Source organism: Zootoca vivipara, chromosome Z2, assembly GCF_965207765.1.
Source record: "Zootoca vivipara chromosome Z2, rZooViv2.hap1.1, whole genome shotgun sequence".
NCBI classification, from domain to species: Eukaryota; Metazoa; Chordata; class Lepidosauria; order Squamata; family Lacertidae; genus Zootoca; species Zootoca vivipara.
Genome location: NC_142585.1, coordinates 16,526,825 through 16,540,574, shown reverse-complemented (window position 1 = coordinate 16,540,574; position 13,750 = coordinate 16,526,825). Strand labels below are relative to the sequence as shown.

General features: G+C 39.6%; 1 protein-coding gene across 7 annotated transcripts in view; it reads right to left on the bottom strand.

The window, feature by feature from the left end:
* Nucleotides 1-13,750, bottom strand: part of DIAPH2 (diaphanous related formin 2) — a 339,062-nt gene that overhangs the window by 87,292 nt on the left and 238,020 nt on the right. For all 7 annotated transcript variants that reach the window (XM_088664504.1, XM_088664505.1, XM_088664506.1 and 4 more), the window contains one exon: nt 11,912-12,047. In XM_088664504.1, coding sequence (XP_088520630.1) covers nt 11,912-12,047 — 136 coding nt within the window. The remainder of the gene's footprint in view (nt 1-11,911; nt 12,048-13,750) is intronic.

The window sequence follows — 13,750 nt, the reverse complement described above, 5'->3', positions numbered from 1 at the left end:
GCGCTCTCCTCTTTCACCCTCATTTAAAGGTTATTTAATTCCTCCTCACTTTCTGCCATCAAGGTTTTGTCATCAGCATATCTGAAGTTGTTGATATTTCTTCCGGCAATCTTAATTCTGGCTTGGGATTCATCCAGTCCAGCCTTTCGCATGATGAATTCTGCATATAAGTTAAATAAGCAGGGAGACAATATACTGCCTTGCCATACTCCTTCGCCAATTTTGAACCAATCAGTTATTCCATGTCCAGTTCTAACTGTAGCTTCTTGTCCCACATAGAGATTTCTCAAGAGACAGATGAGATGATCAGGCACTCCAATTTCTTTAAGAACGTGCCATTTTGCTGTGTTCGAACAGGTTTCATCTGGTGATTATTAGTTAATGGATCCAGATTTACCAGCTGAAAGAAAATGCTGTGGTCCAATAAGAAATGGTATGTGTGTGTGTACGTACACACACACACACACACACACACACACAGAGAGAGACAGGGGGAGGGAAGCACCTTCACTGGCCCAGTAGATCAGCTACCATTGTGTCCAAAGGTGTGACATAATAAATAAATTCATATCCCACCTTTTACCCAAGGATCTCTAGGTGGCATATATGGTTCTCTTCCTCTCCCTTTAATCAACTATGTGAGGTAAATTAAGCTGAGAGACTGTGACTGGTGCAAGGTCACCCAGTTACTTTCATGGCTGAACAGGGATTTGAAGCCAGCCTCCCAGGTCTAATCACTACTAGCTAACCACTACTGGGCATGAAACTGTACTCATAATATTTTTGAGCTTTTAATATATATATAAGTTAAGTGGTGTGAAATTTTTAGACACAATATAGAATTAACCAAAATATTGCAGAAACTGTTTGTAATTTTTAACCCATGTATCAACACTTTTTATGCTTGCATCTCAAATTGTATGCTGTCCATTATACTTCTTTTACTGTACTTTATCTGCTTCTCTTTTTCAAGATGATAATGACAACAGCATGCATTGGCACTGAAAAAAATGACATCACCACCCAACAGCTGCTAGCCTTGGGCTACATTTAATTTGACACCTGGTAAGTACTTCTGAAAAATCCCCCAAATGACTTTAAATACACTGGGAAAGCATTGCTATTTTTAGAAAATGGCAATCTGTCCTAATTTTGTTCATACACTTTTCTTAACAACTTTACAAAGTTTGGTATGAACAAGACTGAGCTAGTACTGGAGCATTATTTTCCCCATATTTTGTGTGTGTGTATGTGTGTGCACATTTAAATGGCAGAAAGGTTAAAAGTGATTTGTAGCTTTTGGTATTTGTCATCTCCTTTCAGGAAGCCAATTCATGGTCAAGTACTCCTCTACTCCATACCCACAGAGAAAATGCTTCATCTACAAGGGATCATCTTTAGGGCCTTATGAAATCATTTGGTTGCACTCTTTGTTTGTACTCTTTTCTACATGCTTCCATCGTGTTCTTGTACCATTTCTTGATTAGGGTCTTGACATAATTGCCCAAATAGATGGAAGCAATGGATAGTCATGCAGTAGCTTCTTAATTATGTAATACATGACACTAGCAACCTCATAGGAAGGAAGTCCTCTGCAAACTACAGCAAAGCCGTTCAGCACTACTGCACCAAGTTAGCTACTTGAAAACAGTGGTTTTAGGGGACGCATACCCCTAAACATTTTGTGAATCTATGTATGGTCTCATTAAGGGGCAGTATTTCAATATGGATCACTGCATTGCCGTGGTGAAGGGGCTTGACAACTCAGAGAAGCTATGAGCTATGCCGTGCAGGGCCACCCAAGATGGATAGGTCATAGTGGAGAGTTTTGACTAAACATGATCCACCTGGAGAACGAACCGGCAAGCCACTCCAGTATCACTGCCAAGAAAACTCCATGGACAAAGACAACAGGCATATAAAAGTTATGACACTGGAAGATGAGCCCCTCAGGTCAGAAGGCGTCCAACATGCTACTAAGGAAGAGCGGAGGACAAGTACAAGTAGATTCAGAGCTGAGGAAGCGGATGGGCCAAAGCCGAAAGGTCGCTCAGTTGCGGATATGCCTGGAAGCGAAAGGAAAGTCCAATGCTGTAAAGAAAAATATTGTATAGGAACCTGGAATGTAAGAACCACGAACCTTGGTAAGCTGGATATTGTCAAAAATGAGATGGCAAGAATAAATATTGACATCCTGGGCATCAGTGAACTAAAATGGACAGAATGGGCAAATTCAGTTTGGCTGACCATCATCTCTACTACTGTGGGCAAGAATCCCGTAGAAGAAATGGAGTGGCCCTCATAGTCAACAAAAGAGTGGTAAAAGCTGTACAATATTATTATTTTTTTGGGGGGAGAACAAATTCCTACGCCCGACAAATAAGCCAGAGATGCATTTTAAATGAAAGGACACATTCTACTCATGTAAAAGCACACTGATTCCCGGACTGTCCTTGGGCCAGATTTAGAAGGCGATTGGTCCAGATCCAGCCCCCGGGCCTTAGTTTGCCTACCCATGTGAGAGTTCTGGTTTGTTTATTTTATTCCAACTCAACCATTACTAGACTGTATTTGACTACAACAAGACCATCATGCTTTTCTGTTGGTGGTAATGTTTCTTCAATCACCTGAGAGCTTATGGTTGAAAGGGTAAAGGTAAAAGTAAAGGGACCCCTAATCATTAGTCCAGTTGTGACCAACTCTGGGGTTGCGTGCTCATCTCACGTTATTGGCCGAGGGAGCCGGCGTGCAGCTTCCATGTCATGTGGCCAGTATGACAAAGCCGCTTCTGGTGAACCAGAGCAGCACACTGAAACGCCGTTTACCTTCCCGCTGTAGCCGTACCTATTTATCTACTTGCACTTTGACGTGCTTTCGAACTGCTAGGTTGGCAGGAGCTGGGACCGAGCAACGGGAGCTCACCCCGTTGCAGGGATTCGAACCACCGACTTTCTGATCGGCAAGCCCTAGGCTCAGTGGTTTAACCCACCACGCCACCCGTGTCCCTGTAACAGTACCCTGTTACTATAAGCCTTTATGTGTTTAATTCAACAAAAGAGTCCAATTGGTTTCCTATTTTTATGCAGGAAATTGTGGGGGTGGGGACATGTTATTTCTCCCTGCAATTTCCCTGCCAAATGACTGAGGAGTGAAGGGCAAACCCTGTTGTCCAATTCTAAACACTTTATTTTCAACAGCTGTGGGAGCTTGTCTCATCTACTTTCATAATCTAATACAAATTCTGAGAGATAGCCAATTTGTTTTCAGAAATATGTTTGCATTATATCTATGTTATAGTTCAACAAGCTTAAGAAAAACAAGCTCATCATCACAGTGCTTGCATCCTTTTAGTGTTACTTGCCTGATCTTCCTTCAAAGACTACCATGCCCCCATTAAATAACTTGAGGAACAGACTGGATACTGGAACTCACACTGGGTCCCCATACTTGCTTTTCTGTGCATAATTTCATTACCATACTTACAATGACATAATAAAGGCTAGTTTCATCATGGACCCATTTACAACCTTGGGGTTACTGTCTAAGAACAGACTTCCCTTTCTTATCTGTGCCTTTTAGAACAACAGCCTCCATTGAGACTAGGGCACCATAGAGAATGTGTGTTCAGTCATCTTTGCCAATTATTTTGTTTTTGGGGCTTCAGGACCAATATCCTTTGTATGATCTTGATTTCTTCTGATTCCGAGAGCTCTGTGGCTTATCCTCTCTTAACCCTGCAGGAGCACACTGAAAAAACAGCCACTTTAAAGCACTATTGGCAGCAATAAGAACAAAGCTGCTGCATGCAAACCCTCTAAAAGAGATTAGATTATTTTCATGCAACCCTAAACTTAGTGTCTCTATTTGCAATGTTTTTACACCATATGTGAAAAGCTCTTAAGGACCACTTTACATGGGTCCATTGTGATTCTTGTAATAGCAGGATATTCATATTTATGACCATGTCTGGAAAATGGGCAGCTTGAATCCTGCAGCGCCACAGGGGTAAACTAGATTTTCAGTGGCACACAATATTCCTGTCTCGTTAGGTAAACCGTCTTAATGCACAGGAATGGAAGCCACAAAAAAGCTAACCAAAACTTATTTCACGTGGTATATAACAGGGGTGTCTAACTCCCACTTCAGGAATCTGATCTGGTCCCCAGATATATTTTTTTCTAGTCCTCTCCGATATTGGCTGCAAAGGCACCTTGCTAGGATGGGCATAGCCCAGTCCCCTGTTGGAGATGCAAACTGTCCCATCTCCTCAGCCAGCAGATTGCTCATTTGATGAGCAGAGAGAAATTTACAGCACCCCACTCAGCTGATCTGCATGAATTAGCTGAGGAGGGATGCATGCCTGTGTGTATGCCGAAGGCTCAATATGCCTTTTGTGTGAAGGCGGGGTATGCAAGAGTGTGTACTGGACACACCCCTATACTGCCACATGCCACAGTTGCCACTGGTATGCAGGCATGAAGAATTGGCCAAGGTTAAATGTAGGTCTCATGACAAAAAACAAAACAAAACAAAAAACCCTGCTATATAACCTTTGGACTGTGTTTACCCTTCAAAAACTCATTGAAAATCATTCTTTGAACTTTGGATAGCATTACAACAATGAAGGAATAATTCATTTGTTTCTTTAAAAAACAGTTAACTAGCATTTAGCATATAAAGTAGCCAAGTTTATTTGCCTAGTTTCCCTGGAGATTGAAAATAAGATGCAGGCTTGCATTCCTGAAGCATTGTTTGTTTGTTTGTTTGTTTGTTTGTTTATGCCACTTTGAATTGTTCTTATATTTAGATTTAAGTATTTTCTAGGACAACAGCTTTACGTTTTGCAATATAAAATAAGCAGATGAAAATACCATATTCGTACACTGGGCTGCTTTCAGAAGATGTGCAACATCCAAAAACACTTGCGGAATCAACCATATTAATTTAGCAGAAGTAAAAATATGAATGGATAATAACATTTCAGGTGCAGATTTTCATAATGAACACATCTTCTAAAGTAGGTTGAGAAAAATAACTCAGTCTACTGCTATACATTGGTAGAGTTCACCACTCTACTTTTTATATTATAATAAGCAAATTCCAATGTAGATAAGTTAGAATACAGGAATTTTAAATCCATGGATAAAGACTTCCCAATATTTTTCTTCTCTTCGCATTAATAAAACTGACCACACATTCTTACAGCACATAATTCAGTAATTAAGGAATCTCTGCTTAAGTAATATAAGGAATTCCTAGACTGATGAAGAGAAAGCTGCAGATATTCTATTAAAGATATCAAATTGATACAATCAAGTTGAAATCTACTGAAATCATTGTCAAAAGCTGTTGAGTCTATTTTTTAAATAGAATAAATCTGTGTAGTTCCAAATTGCAATTGTCACTTGTGGCTTTCTCTCTGATACTGCTCAAAGTTCTCTTTTTTTCTTTTCATTTATAAAAAAGTGGTAATGTAAGCCAACAGATGGAATTATTACCTTACCTTTCTTTGAGTTTGATGCATTCTGTAACATTTTTTTTAAATGAAGCACAACTCTGCCTTGCATGCCATAAGTGACATTGTAACTTTCATTACTGTTTAGTTTACAGTGCCAGTTTAATGTGTCCCACTAAACCAAATCACACAAACTCATTTTTGTTGCAGTCCCAGACAGGGAGCAAATACAGGAAGCTTCTCGAGATCCTGGTGCAAGTGCCTGTGTTCAAATGTGTGCAAGTATAGCTCAACTCATCCAACAAAGAAGTTTCAAAAAGTGAAGAAAGATACAGCCGATAGATACGTTTCCCCCATTTAGTGAAAGCTCTTTGTGGCATCTTGTGGACTTATGAAAGTATTTCTGTGCAGAGAGAGTAACTGGCACTTTACTGTCAAGTTGCAAGGGAAGAAAGGGAGGTGAACATGAAACAGGTGTCCCAGGATGCCTTCAGGAGCTGATGAGTAGCTCTCTCAGGAGCACTCTGAATGAAAGCTAAGCAGACAGAAATAAGCAAAGGGACTTAACTATAGCATCTGTACTATAAAGTGTGTGGAAGTAACACCTATGGTTCAATAAAGATGCAATCTACGGCCTACTGCTTCCTTACAATGACAAGACTTTACAAGTTGTACATGATCCTGTGTAGGATCACAAAATTGCACAAAACCTAAAAAAAATTTAAGGCTAATTCCATACACAGAAATGGAACCATCAGATACCCACACACCAACCTGTGCAATCCAGACTAACATGTGGCACAAGAAGAGAGAAACTACTGCAAGAAGGCTGAAGTGAAGGCAAGGTTAGGGGCACAAAACAATGTTGTGTCCATAATGGTTCTATGCCTGCTATACTGTTCTCTCTCAGTTGTTCTTCTTGAAAGACACAGTCCAATGAGCCACTTATCAGTTGAAGAACACATTTGTGGATTGCTCTCCCCATGAAGGCTCACCTGGCGCCTTCATTACATATATTTAGGCACCAGGAGAAAACACTTCTCTTTAACCAAGCCTTTGGCTGATTGAACATTCCATGGCCTTTTAAATGTGGTGGTGAGGGGGGCATTATTCATTTGTTTTGCTTTTGTTTTATTGTGTAGTTTGTATTTTCATTTTTTATTTTTATGTTTGGATGTGATCTTCAGATAAAGGATGGTATACAATTTTTTAATGGAGGATTAATGGCCAGAGGATTGGAGAAGATCAGTCTACATCCCAATTCCAAAGAAGGGCAGTGCCAAAGAATGCTCCAACTACCGCACAATTGCACTCATTTTACACGCTAGCAAGGTTATGCTTAAAATTCTACAAGGCAGGCTTAGGCAGTATGTGGACCGAGAACTCCCAGAAGTGCAAGCTGGATTTCGAAAGGGCAGAGGAACCAGAGACCAAATAGCAAACATGCGCTGGATTATGGAGAAAGCTAGAGAGTTCCAGAAAAACATCTACTTCTGCTTCATTGACTATGCAAAAGCCTTTGACTGTGTCGACCACAGCAAACTATGGCAAGTTCTTAAAGAAATGGGAGTGCCTGATCACCTCATCTGTCTCCTGAGAAATCTCTATGTGGGACAAGAAGCTACAGTTAGAACTGGATATGGAACAACTGATTGGTTCAAAATTGGGAAAGGAGTACGACAAGGTTGTATATTGTCTCCCTGCTTATTTAACTTATATGCAGAATTCATCATGCGAAAGGCTGGACTAGATGAATCCCAAGCCGGAATTAAGATTGCCGGAAGAAATATCAACAACCTCAGATATGCAGATGACACAACCTTGATGGCAGAAAGTGAGGAGGAATTAAAGAACCTTTTAATGAGGGTGAAAGAGGAGAGCGCAAATTATGGTCTGAAGCTCAACATCAAAAAAACCAAGATCATGGCCACTGGTCCCATCACCTCCTGGCAAATAGAAGGGGAAGAAATGGAGGCAGTGAGAGATTTTACTTTCTTGGGCTCCTTGATCACTGCAGATGGTGACAGCAGTCACGAAATTAAAAGACGCCTGCTTCTTGGGAGAAAAGCAATGACAAACCTAGACAGCATCTTAAAAAGCAGAGACATCACCTTGCCGACAAAGGTTCGTATAGTTAAAGCTATGGTTTTCCCAGTAGTGATGTATGGAAGTGAGAGCTGGACCATAAAGAAGGCTGATCGCCGAAGAATTGATGCTTTTGAATTATGGTGCTGGAGGAGACTCTTGAGAGTCCCATGGACTGCTAGAAGATCAAACCTATCAATTCTTAAGGAAATCAGCCCTGAGTGCTCCCTGGAAGGACAGATCGTGAAGCTGAGGCTCCAATACTTTGGCCACCTCATGAGAAGAGAAGAATCCTTGGAAAAGACCCTGATGTTGGGAAAGATTGAGGGCACTAGGAGAAGGGGACGACAGAGGACAAGATGGTTGGACAGTGTCCTCGAAGCTACGAACATGAGTTTGACCAAACTACGGGAGGCAGTGCAAGACAGGAGTGCCTGGCGTGCTATGGTCCATGGGGTCACGAAGAGTCGGGCACGACTAAACGACTAAACAACAACACAATTTTTTAATAATGATATCCACTTGTGTTTCTGTGACAGCCAACACTACACCCCACCTATGGAGTCCATTTGTGCATTCTACTACTAATTATCAGGTGTAAAGTAGAGAAGTATAGGAAAAACAAGTGATGTCTAGGCATCTTAGAATCAGATAATTATTTACAAATGGTTTAGGTGCCTGGTAAAACTAAAGTTCATGCTGTGAACATTGTCTCTTCTGTCTTCTAATACTGTGGTAATGGGGTGTATCAGTTGTATGTATCTGTAAGCTGAAAGCAATACTAACAAATTTAGCAATAACTAGGGTTTCTTTGCACTGGACTGTTAATAAGGCATGAACATGTTGCAAAAAGTGGTGCTATCCCTCCCCCACTCCCTGCCAGAGAACAAGGGGTGAGTGAAGATTGAGATCATGAAAGGGGTTGGGGGGGCTGGGTAAAGATCTACATTAGGAACAAGGGTGGGAAAAGAGCACCAGTACCTCCTATTCACTAAGAAGCCACTATAAAGATGGTGTGAGAGGGGGGTTGCCAAGGAGGCATGCATTCAGCCTCCAAGGAATGCTGTTGATGTCACTGTGGCGGTGGCAGCAGGCAATTTGTTCCTGAGAGGCTGGATCTGCTGTCCCTGTGAATCCTGTTGCCTTATGGGTGGGCCAACCTTGAGTACAGGGAAGCTATTAACAATAATGCCATAGTTAATATTAATATATATGAGCTTATTAAGTGACTTGTGATTCAGCTTTTGGGATTCAAATGTATTTTCAAAAGTAAAGTACATTGACATCCCAGATAGTTGTCAGTCCCCTGTAATGAACTCCATTCCACTATCTTCATCTGTGCTAAGGGAATGTTAATATACCTTTCAAAACAATTAAATCAATACTAATTGTGACTGAAGAAGCTCATTCTTCCATTTATCCTTGCACTGCTAGTTAAAAAGTAATTTTAATTGTCATGGTAATCAGATATAATGGAGACATTAAATAACATTTGCATCAAAATTACTGCCATCAAAATTGCTCTTCTTAAAAGGCTGTGTATTTACTGTTCCCCCCACTCCACACACACACACAGAGAGAGAGAGAGAGAGAGAGAGAGAGAGAGAGAGAGAGAGAGCTGTGTGGGTGTGCGTGCACATGCACACACACACTAGATTGTTATGTATGCTGAGTTATACACATAGTTCACTATAGCAGATATTCAGATCAAATGTGCACTTGTTAACAGGAAGGCTGTTAAAAGTGTTTCAAATTATTACCATCATTCAATCCTTTCCCTGGCCATTGGATTGCCAAATGAGATCGTTTCTTATATGTCCTTTGACAAAAATATGCTAACAGGCAATTAACCCCTTTTGAACATAGCACATTATGTAAAGTAACTTGGTTTTACATTATGCAAATTTTTTATTAATGCCCCCTTTAGGGTCCAGTGTCAAAAAGTCATGGTGGAAATAATTGGGACATACAGATAGATGATAAGCAGTGGAATACTCTATGGAAAAAGCCTCCACACAGGTCTTTGTCAGCTCAAACTAGAGAGCTTTATTTAATGTTAGTATATGGCTGGCACCTTACTCTGCAACAGCTGCTGTTTGTGCACCTAGGTATATCATCAGAAGGGCTGCCACACAGTTGGCACATATAAGCACATGTGGCGGGATGTCCTAAGGTTGAATTTTGGAATAAGGTGTTTTCTGAAATCTCTTTAATAACTAAATAAACTTTTGATCTATCTTTCCACTTGTGCTTTTGAACCTGTACATGGAAAGAGAACAGGACTTGGAATGTAAATAACAACAGCAACCCAGAGCTCCATTGCCAAACCCTGGAAGATCTTCAATCGTAATAATTTCGATTGCTGATAATCTAGTCTGGCAACTTGTCCGCCTTGAAAATATATGTCATGAACTAAAGATTTCTAAAGGTTGGATCTCAGAATACTGGGTTTTTAAAATTGCTTTTGCTATATGACAGGATTTATTTCTTATACAAATATAGCCACTCAATGTCATCTAAGACTTTATAGAAACATTGTCCTCAATAAAGATGTAACTCACAGGTGAAGAATACTTTTATTTTTAATATCTTGTTTGTAAAATTTGTAAAAGGGAATCTTTGTGTGAGTCAATACTTCATTATTCATTTTGTCCTCCCGCCAGTAATGCTTTAAGATTAAAGTTTTTGATTATTTGTTTTCTTTACTTCTGTTATGTTTGTACTTTTAAACAAAATAAATAAAATATTAAAAGTGGGGGGGGGGAATTCAAAGTGGAAATAAAATAAATAGCAAAATTTACAACTTGGAAATGGTCTGAATATAGTGTCATGGCGCTGTCAGGCACGGAATGTCCAGAGTGACACTGACAAGTTAGGGAAAGTTATGTTAATCAGTCCTACATCTCTCAGGTACTCCTAGGTGTGCACCGAATGAGGCAGTTCCTGCAACAAAGAGGGCCCACACTCGACCTCTACTTATGTATTTCCCCTATCTGAGCTACGGCTGGGTGTAACCTTTTGCTTTTCCCGCTTCAATCTCTTCTGATTCTGGAAGACAGTGGAGCAGGAAAGGTGGGCTCAGGAGGAGGAGGTGTAAAAGCCCATGGCCCAACCTATCTCTTCCTCCTCAATAAAATAAGTTGATGTGTCAAAATGCCTTCAGGATTGGGAAGGGTAAAAAACAAGCAAGGGGCTATGCTTTGTGGCAGGTATCATACAAACAATAGCTACAGCATTAGATAAAAGCTTGGGTGCAGTAGCATGTATTCTTTTCTCTCTTTTTGGGAGTCAAACAGCAAACCACTAGCTCATTTGTGCAATATTAGACTATGAATCTAAGGTGCTGCCTTTCTCCAAAATAGAAAAAAGATATTTTAACGTGCAATGTTTTTATTCCAAAACTCATCTAATTGGTTCACATTCTGAGAAGTCCTGTTGCCTCAATTCACCCTAATTATAAGGCTTGTTCTACCATCCAACTAATACACCTTGGCATCTTACATAAGATTTGTCAAGAGAGAAATGTTGTTATTTTCGCTAGAACTGAATCCTGTCAGATTTGCTCACTGGGTAGAAAAGACAAGTCACAATCACACACTGAGCATTTTTATGTGTTTTATGATTGGGATGGATTAATCTCTGCCTCACAACAGAACTGAAATGATCACAGAAGGGAGAACAGCAAACTGCAGGGTGAAGTAATCTCTCGTTCAATCTAATTCATATTTGTGTCATCTCTCTTCTCCGTTTCAGGAACCCAAAGGGATGGAAAATAAAGCATGCATTTCAACTGTCTTTTGGAACTCTGCAAAGCACAGATATTAGGGGCCTATTGATTCTTCCTCTCCTTTCCTTCCTGCGCCCATTCTCACAGAATGCTGATGTACACATTATAGTGTCATTTCAGCTAACCAGAAAGCTTAACGTAAGGTTTTCTTTATCATATCCAATTGTCAATCTGTAGTGAGGCTTGCAGCTGAACCAGCTCTTGAAAAAGCACTGCTGAGAGCACATCCATTTATAATGGGAAGCCTTCAAACCACAGAAGAGAGATGTTAACTGCTGCACGCCCTCTATTATAAAGAAGTTTGTAGAATAAAAAATTAAAACATAGCAGGGATTTTCAGAAAAAAGTAAATCCATTTTAAAACACACACATTTAACTGTAGCTAAGGAAAACAACTCAATACAAAATGCCTTGGAAAAGACTGTAAGAAATGGCAGTGGAAGAAGGAACAAAAAAAACTAGACATGGTGAAGATGCCTGGACATGCTATCTCTCTTTCTCCACCTTTAATGCAGCAACTAAGTCTTTTTTTACAACGGAGAGTGGTCTTAACCAGATCAGATCTATTACAAATGCTTACTTACCTTTATTCATGTCAATCAGTTGTTTCTTCTTCTGTTGCCGCTCCAGTTTCTCACGTTCTGCTTTCTCTTTTGCTAGCTTGGCTCTCTTAATTTTCTCCTCCATCTCTCTTCTCTTGTTATTTTCCTTCAGTGCCTCCTGCATTAGGAACGTGAAACACAGTGTTTTCCATTACTTATGCACAGCAAATTGAGAAAACCTTGTTGTGTATAGACCTGAGTTGTATTTTAGTTGCCTGGAGAAAGATCACGTTGCCTTTGAAGGTGCCAGGTGAATAACAGTTTTCTAACAAACAATAAAAAAAACCCTTCAAGTCTTTTGTGCCTTTCAGTCTGAAACATTTTTGACATACAAGCCTATCCAGAACAGAAATTCAAAGTAATGGAAAATAAATGCCTATGTTACAAAGTTATTAATGGATGACACCTTAAGCAAGTGAACAAGTCCCCCATCAAGTACAGATAAACTTCAAAGTGAAGTTCAGAAATACATTGTGCCCACTCAACCAACAGACACTTGGTATTAATCTACTATGGCATAACTCCAAAGGAAACTAAAGAACATGTAGCAGTCCATACATGCCTAAGAAAATGTACAACTTCTGTATCCTGACTGTGGTTTCAATATAGTAGAAACATGGAAATATCTTCCTAATGCAAATTTCTTTCTTTGGAAATTTACATTTGATGAAGTTTTAAATCAACAAAAAGATTGCTTGTCTTTTCAAATGAGTTGTTACCTCCACCAACCAGTTTTCTTCCGGAATGTGCACATCACAAACAATAATTTGAAATAATAAGACAACTAATAAATTTAATATATACAAAACCGTATCTTTGGGGATCTACCAGACAATTCTGACCAGGCTCATGTGTGGTTTTTGTTTTTTTTGCTCTTAGGTCCTGGAATTAAACCTTTTTAAACACACATAAAAGTTCTTATGGTCTGGATCATACCAAATGGCCAGTTTTCACTCTTGCACTGCAATTTCTTATCTGGCTCCCCTAAAAAAAGCTCAGCATTTTTGCCCTGCTTTCCTCCTCCCCCCAAAGAAGCTCAACAACTTTGACCTGAACCCCTAAAAATGGGGCTTTCCTCCTCCCTAAAAATGGGGGTTTCCTTCCTAAAAAAACTCAAGAACTTTGACATGAAAGGGGGTAGATCACTGCTAGTTTTTAACTCTTAGAGCAGATCGCAGTCTCTTGGGGGTTGGCGACCCCTGTAATGTAGCAAAACAGGGAAGAAGGGAAGAGGAAGAGTGAACATATGAAGCTGAGGTTTAAGCCTACTCATGCACATAATATGTTACACTAGTGACCAAAATTGTGGAAACCTTTTGGAGAATGTGTATTTCTGAGGTTTGATGGCTCATAACACCACTTTGTTTTGGAGTAATACCATAAAATTGTGTATCAATGGAAAGATAATCTAATGAAGAATGTCATGCAACAAAGTTTGTTTATCTGTATTCTATCAAAAGCTATAGCCAAATAACCAGTAAAAGGAGTGTTTAGGGAGCAAATCAGGTGTCATATTGTTTTGGCAATGATGGCTCATAATACCAATTTTATTTGGAGTAATACCATAAAAATATATATCAATGTAAAGATAATTTAATGAAGAATGTAATGCAATAACTTTTACAAAGGATTATTTATTACAAAAGCAGTCACAAAGAATAAACGTGAAACACACAGAAAAATTGAGATATACAAAAATTCTCACCATGTCAGTTATTACTTAGTTGGGTAGCCTTTAGCCTTCCTATGGAGTGAATCAAGTTTTTTAGTTCTGCAGCTGTAATAATGTGAATCTAAGATTGAATTATTGCCTGTATTAAT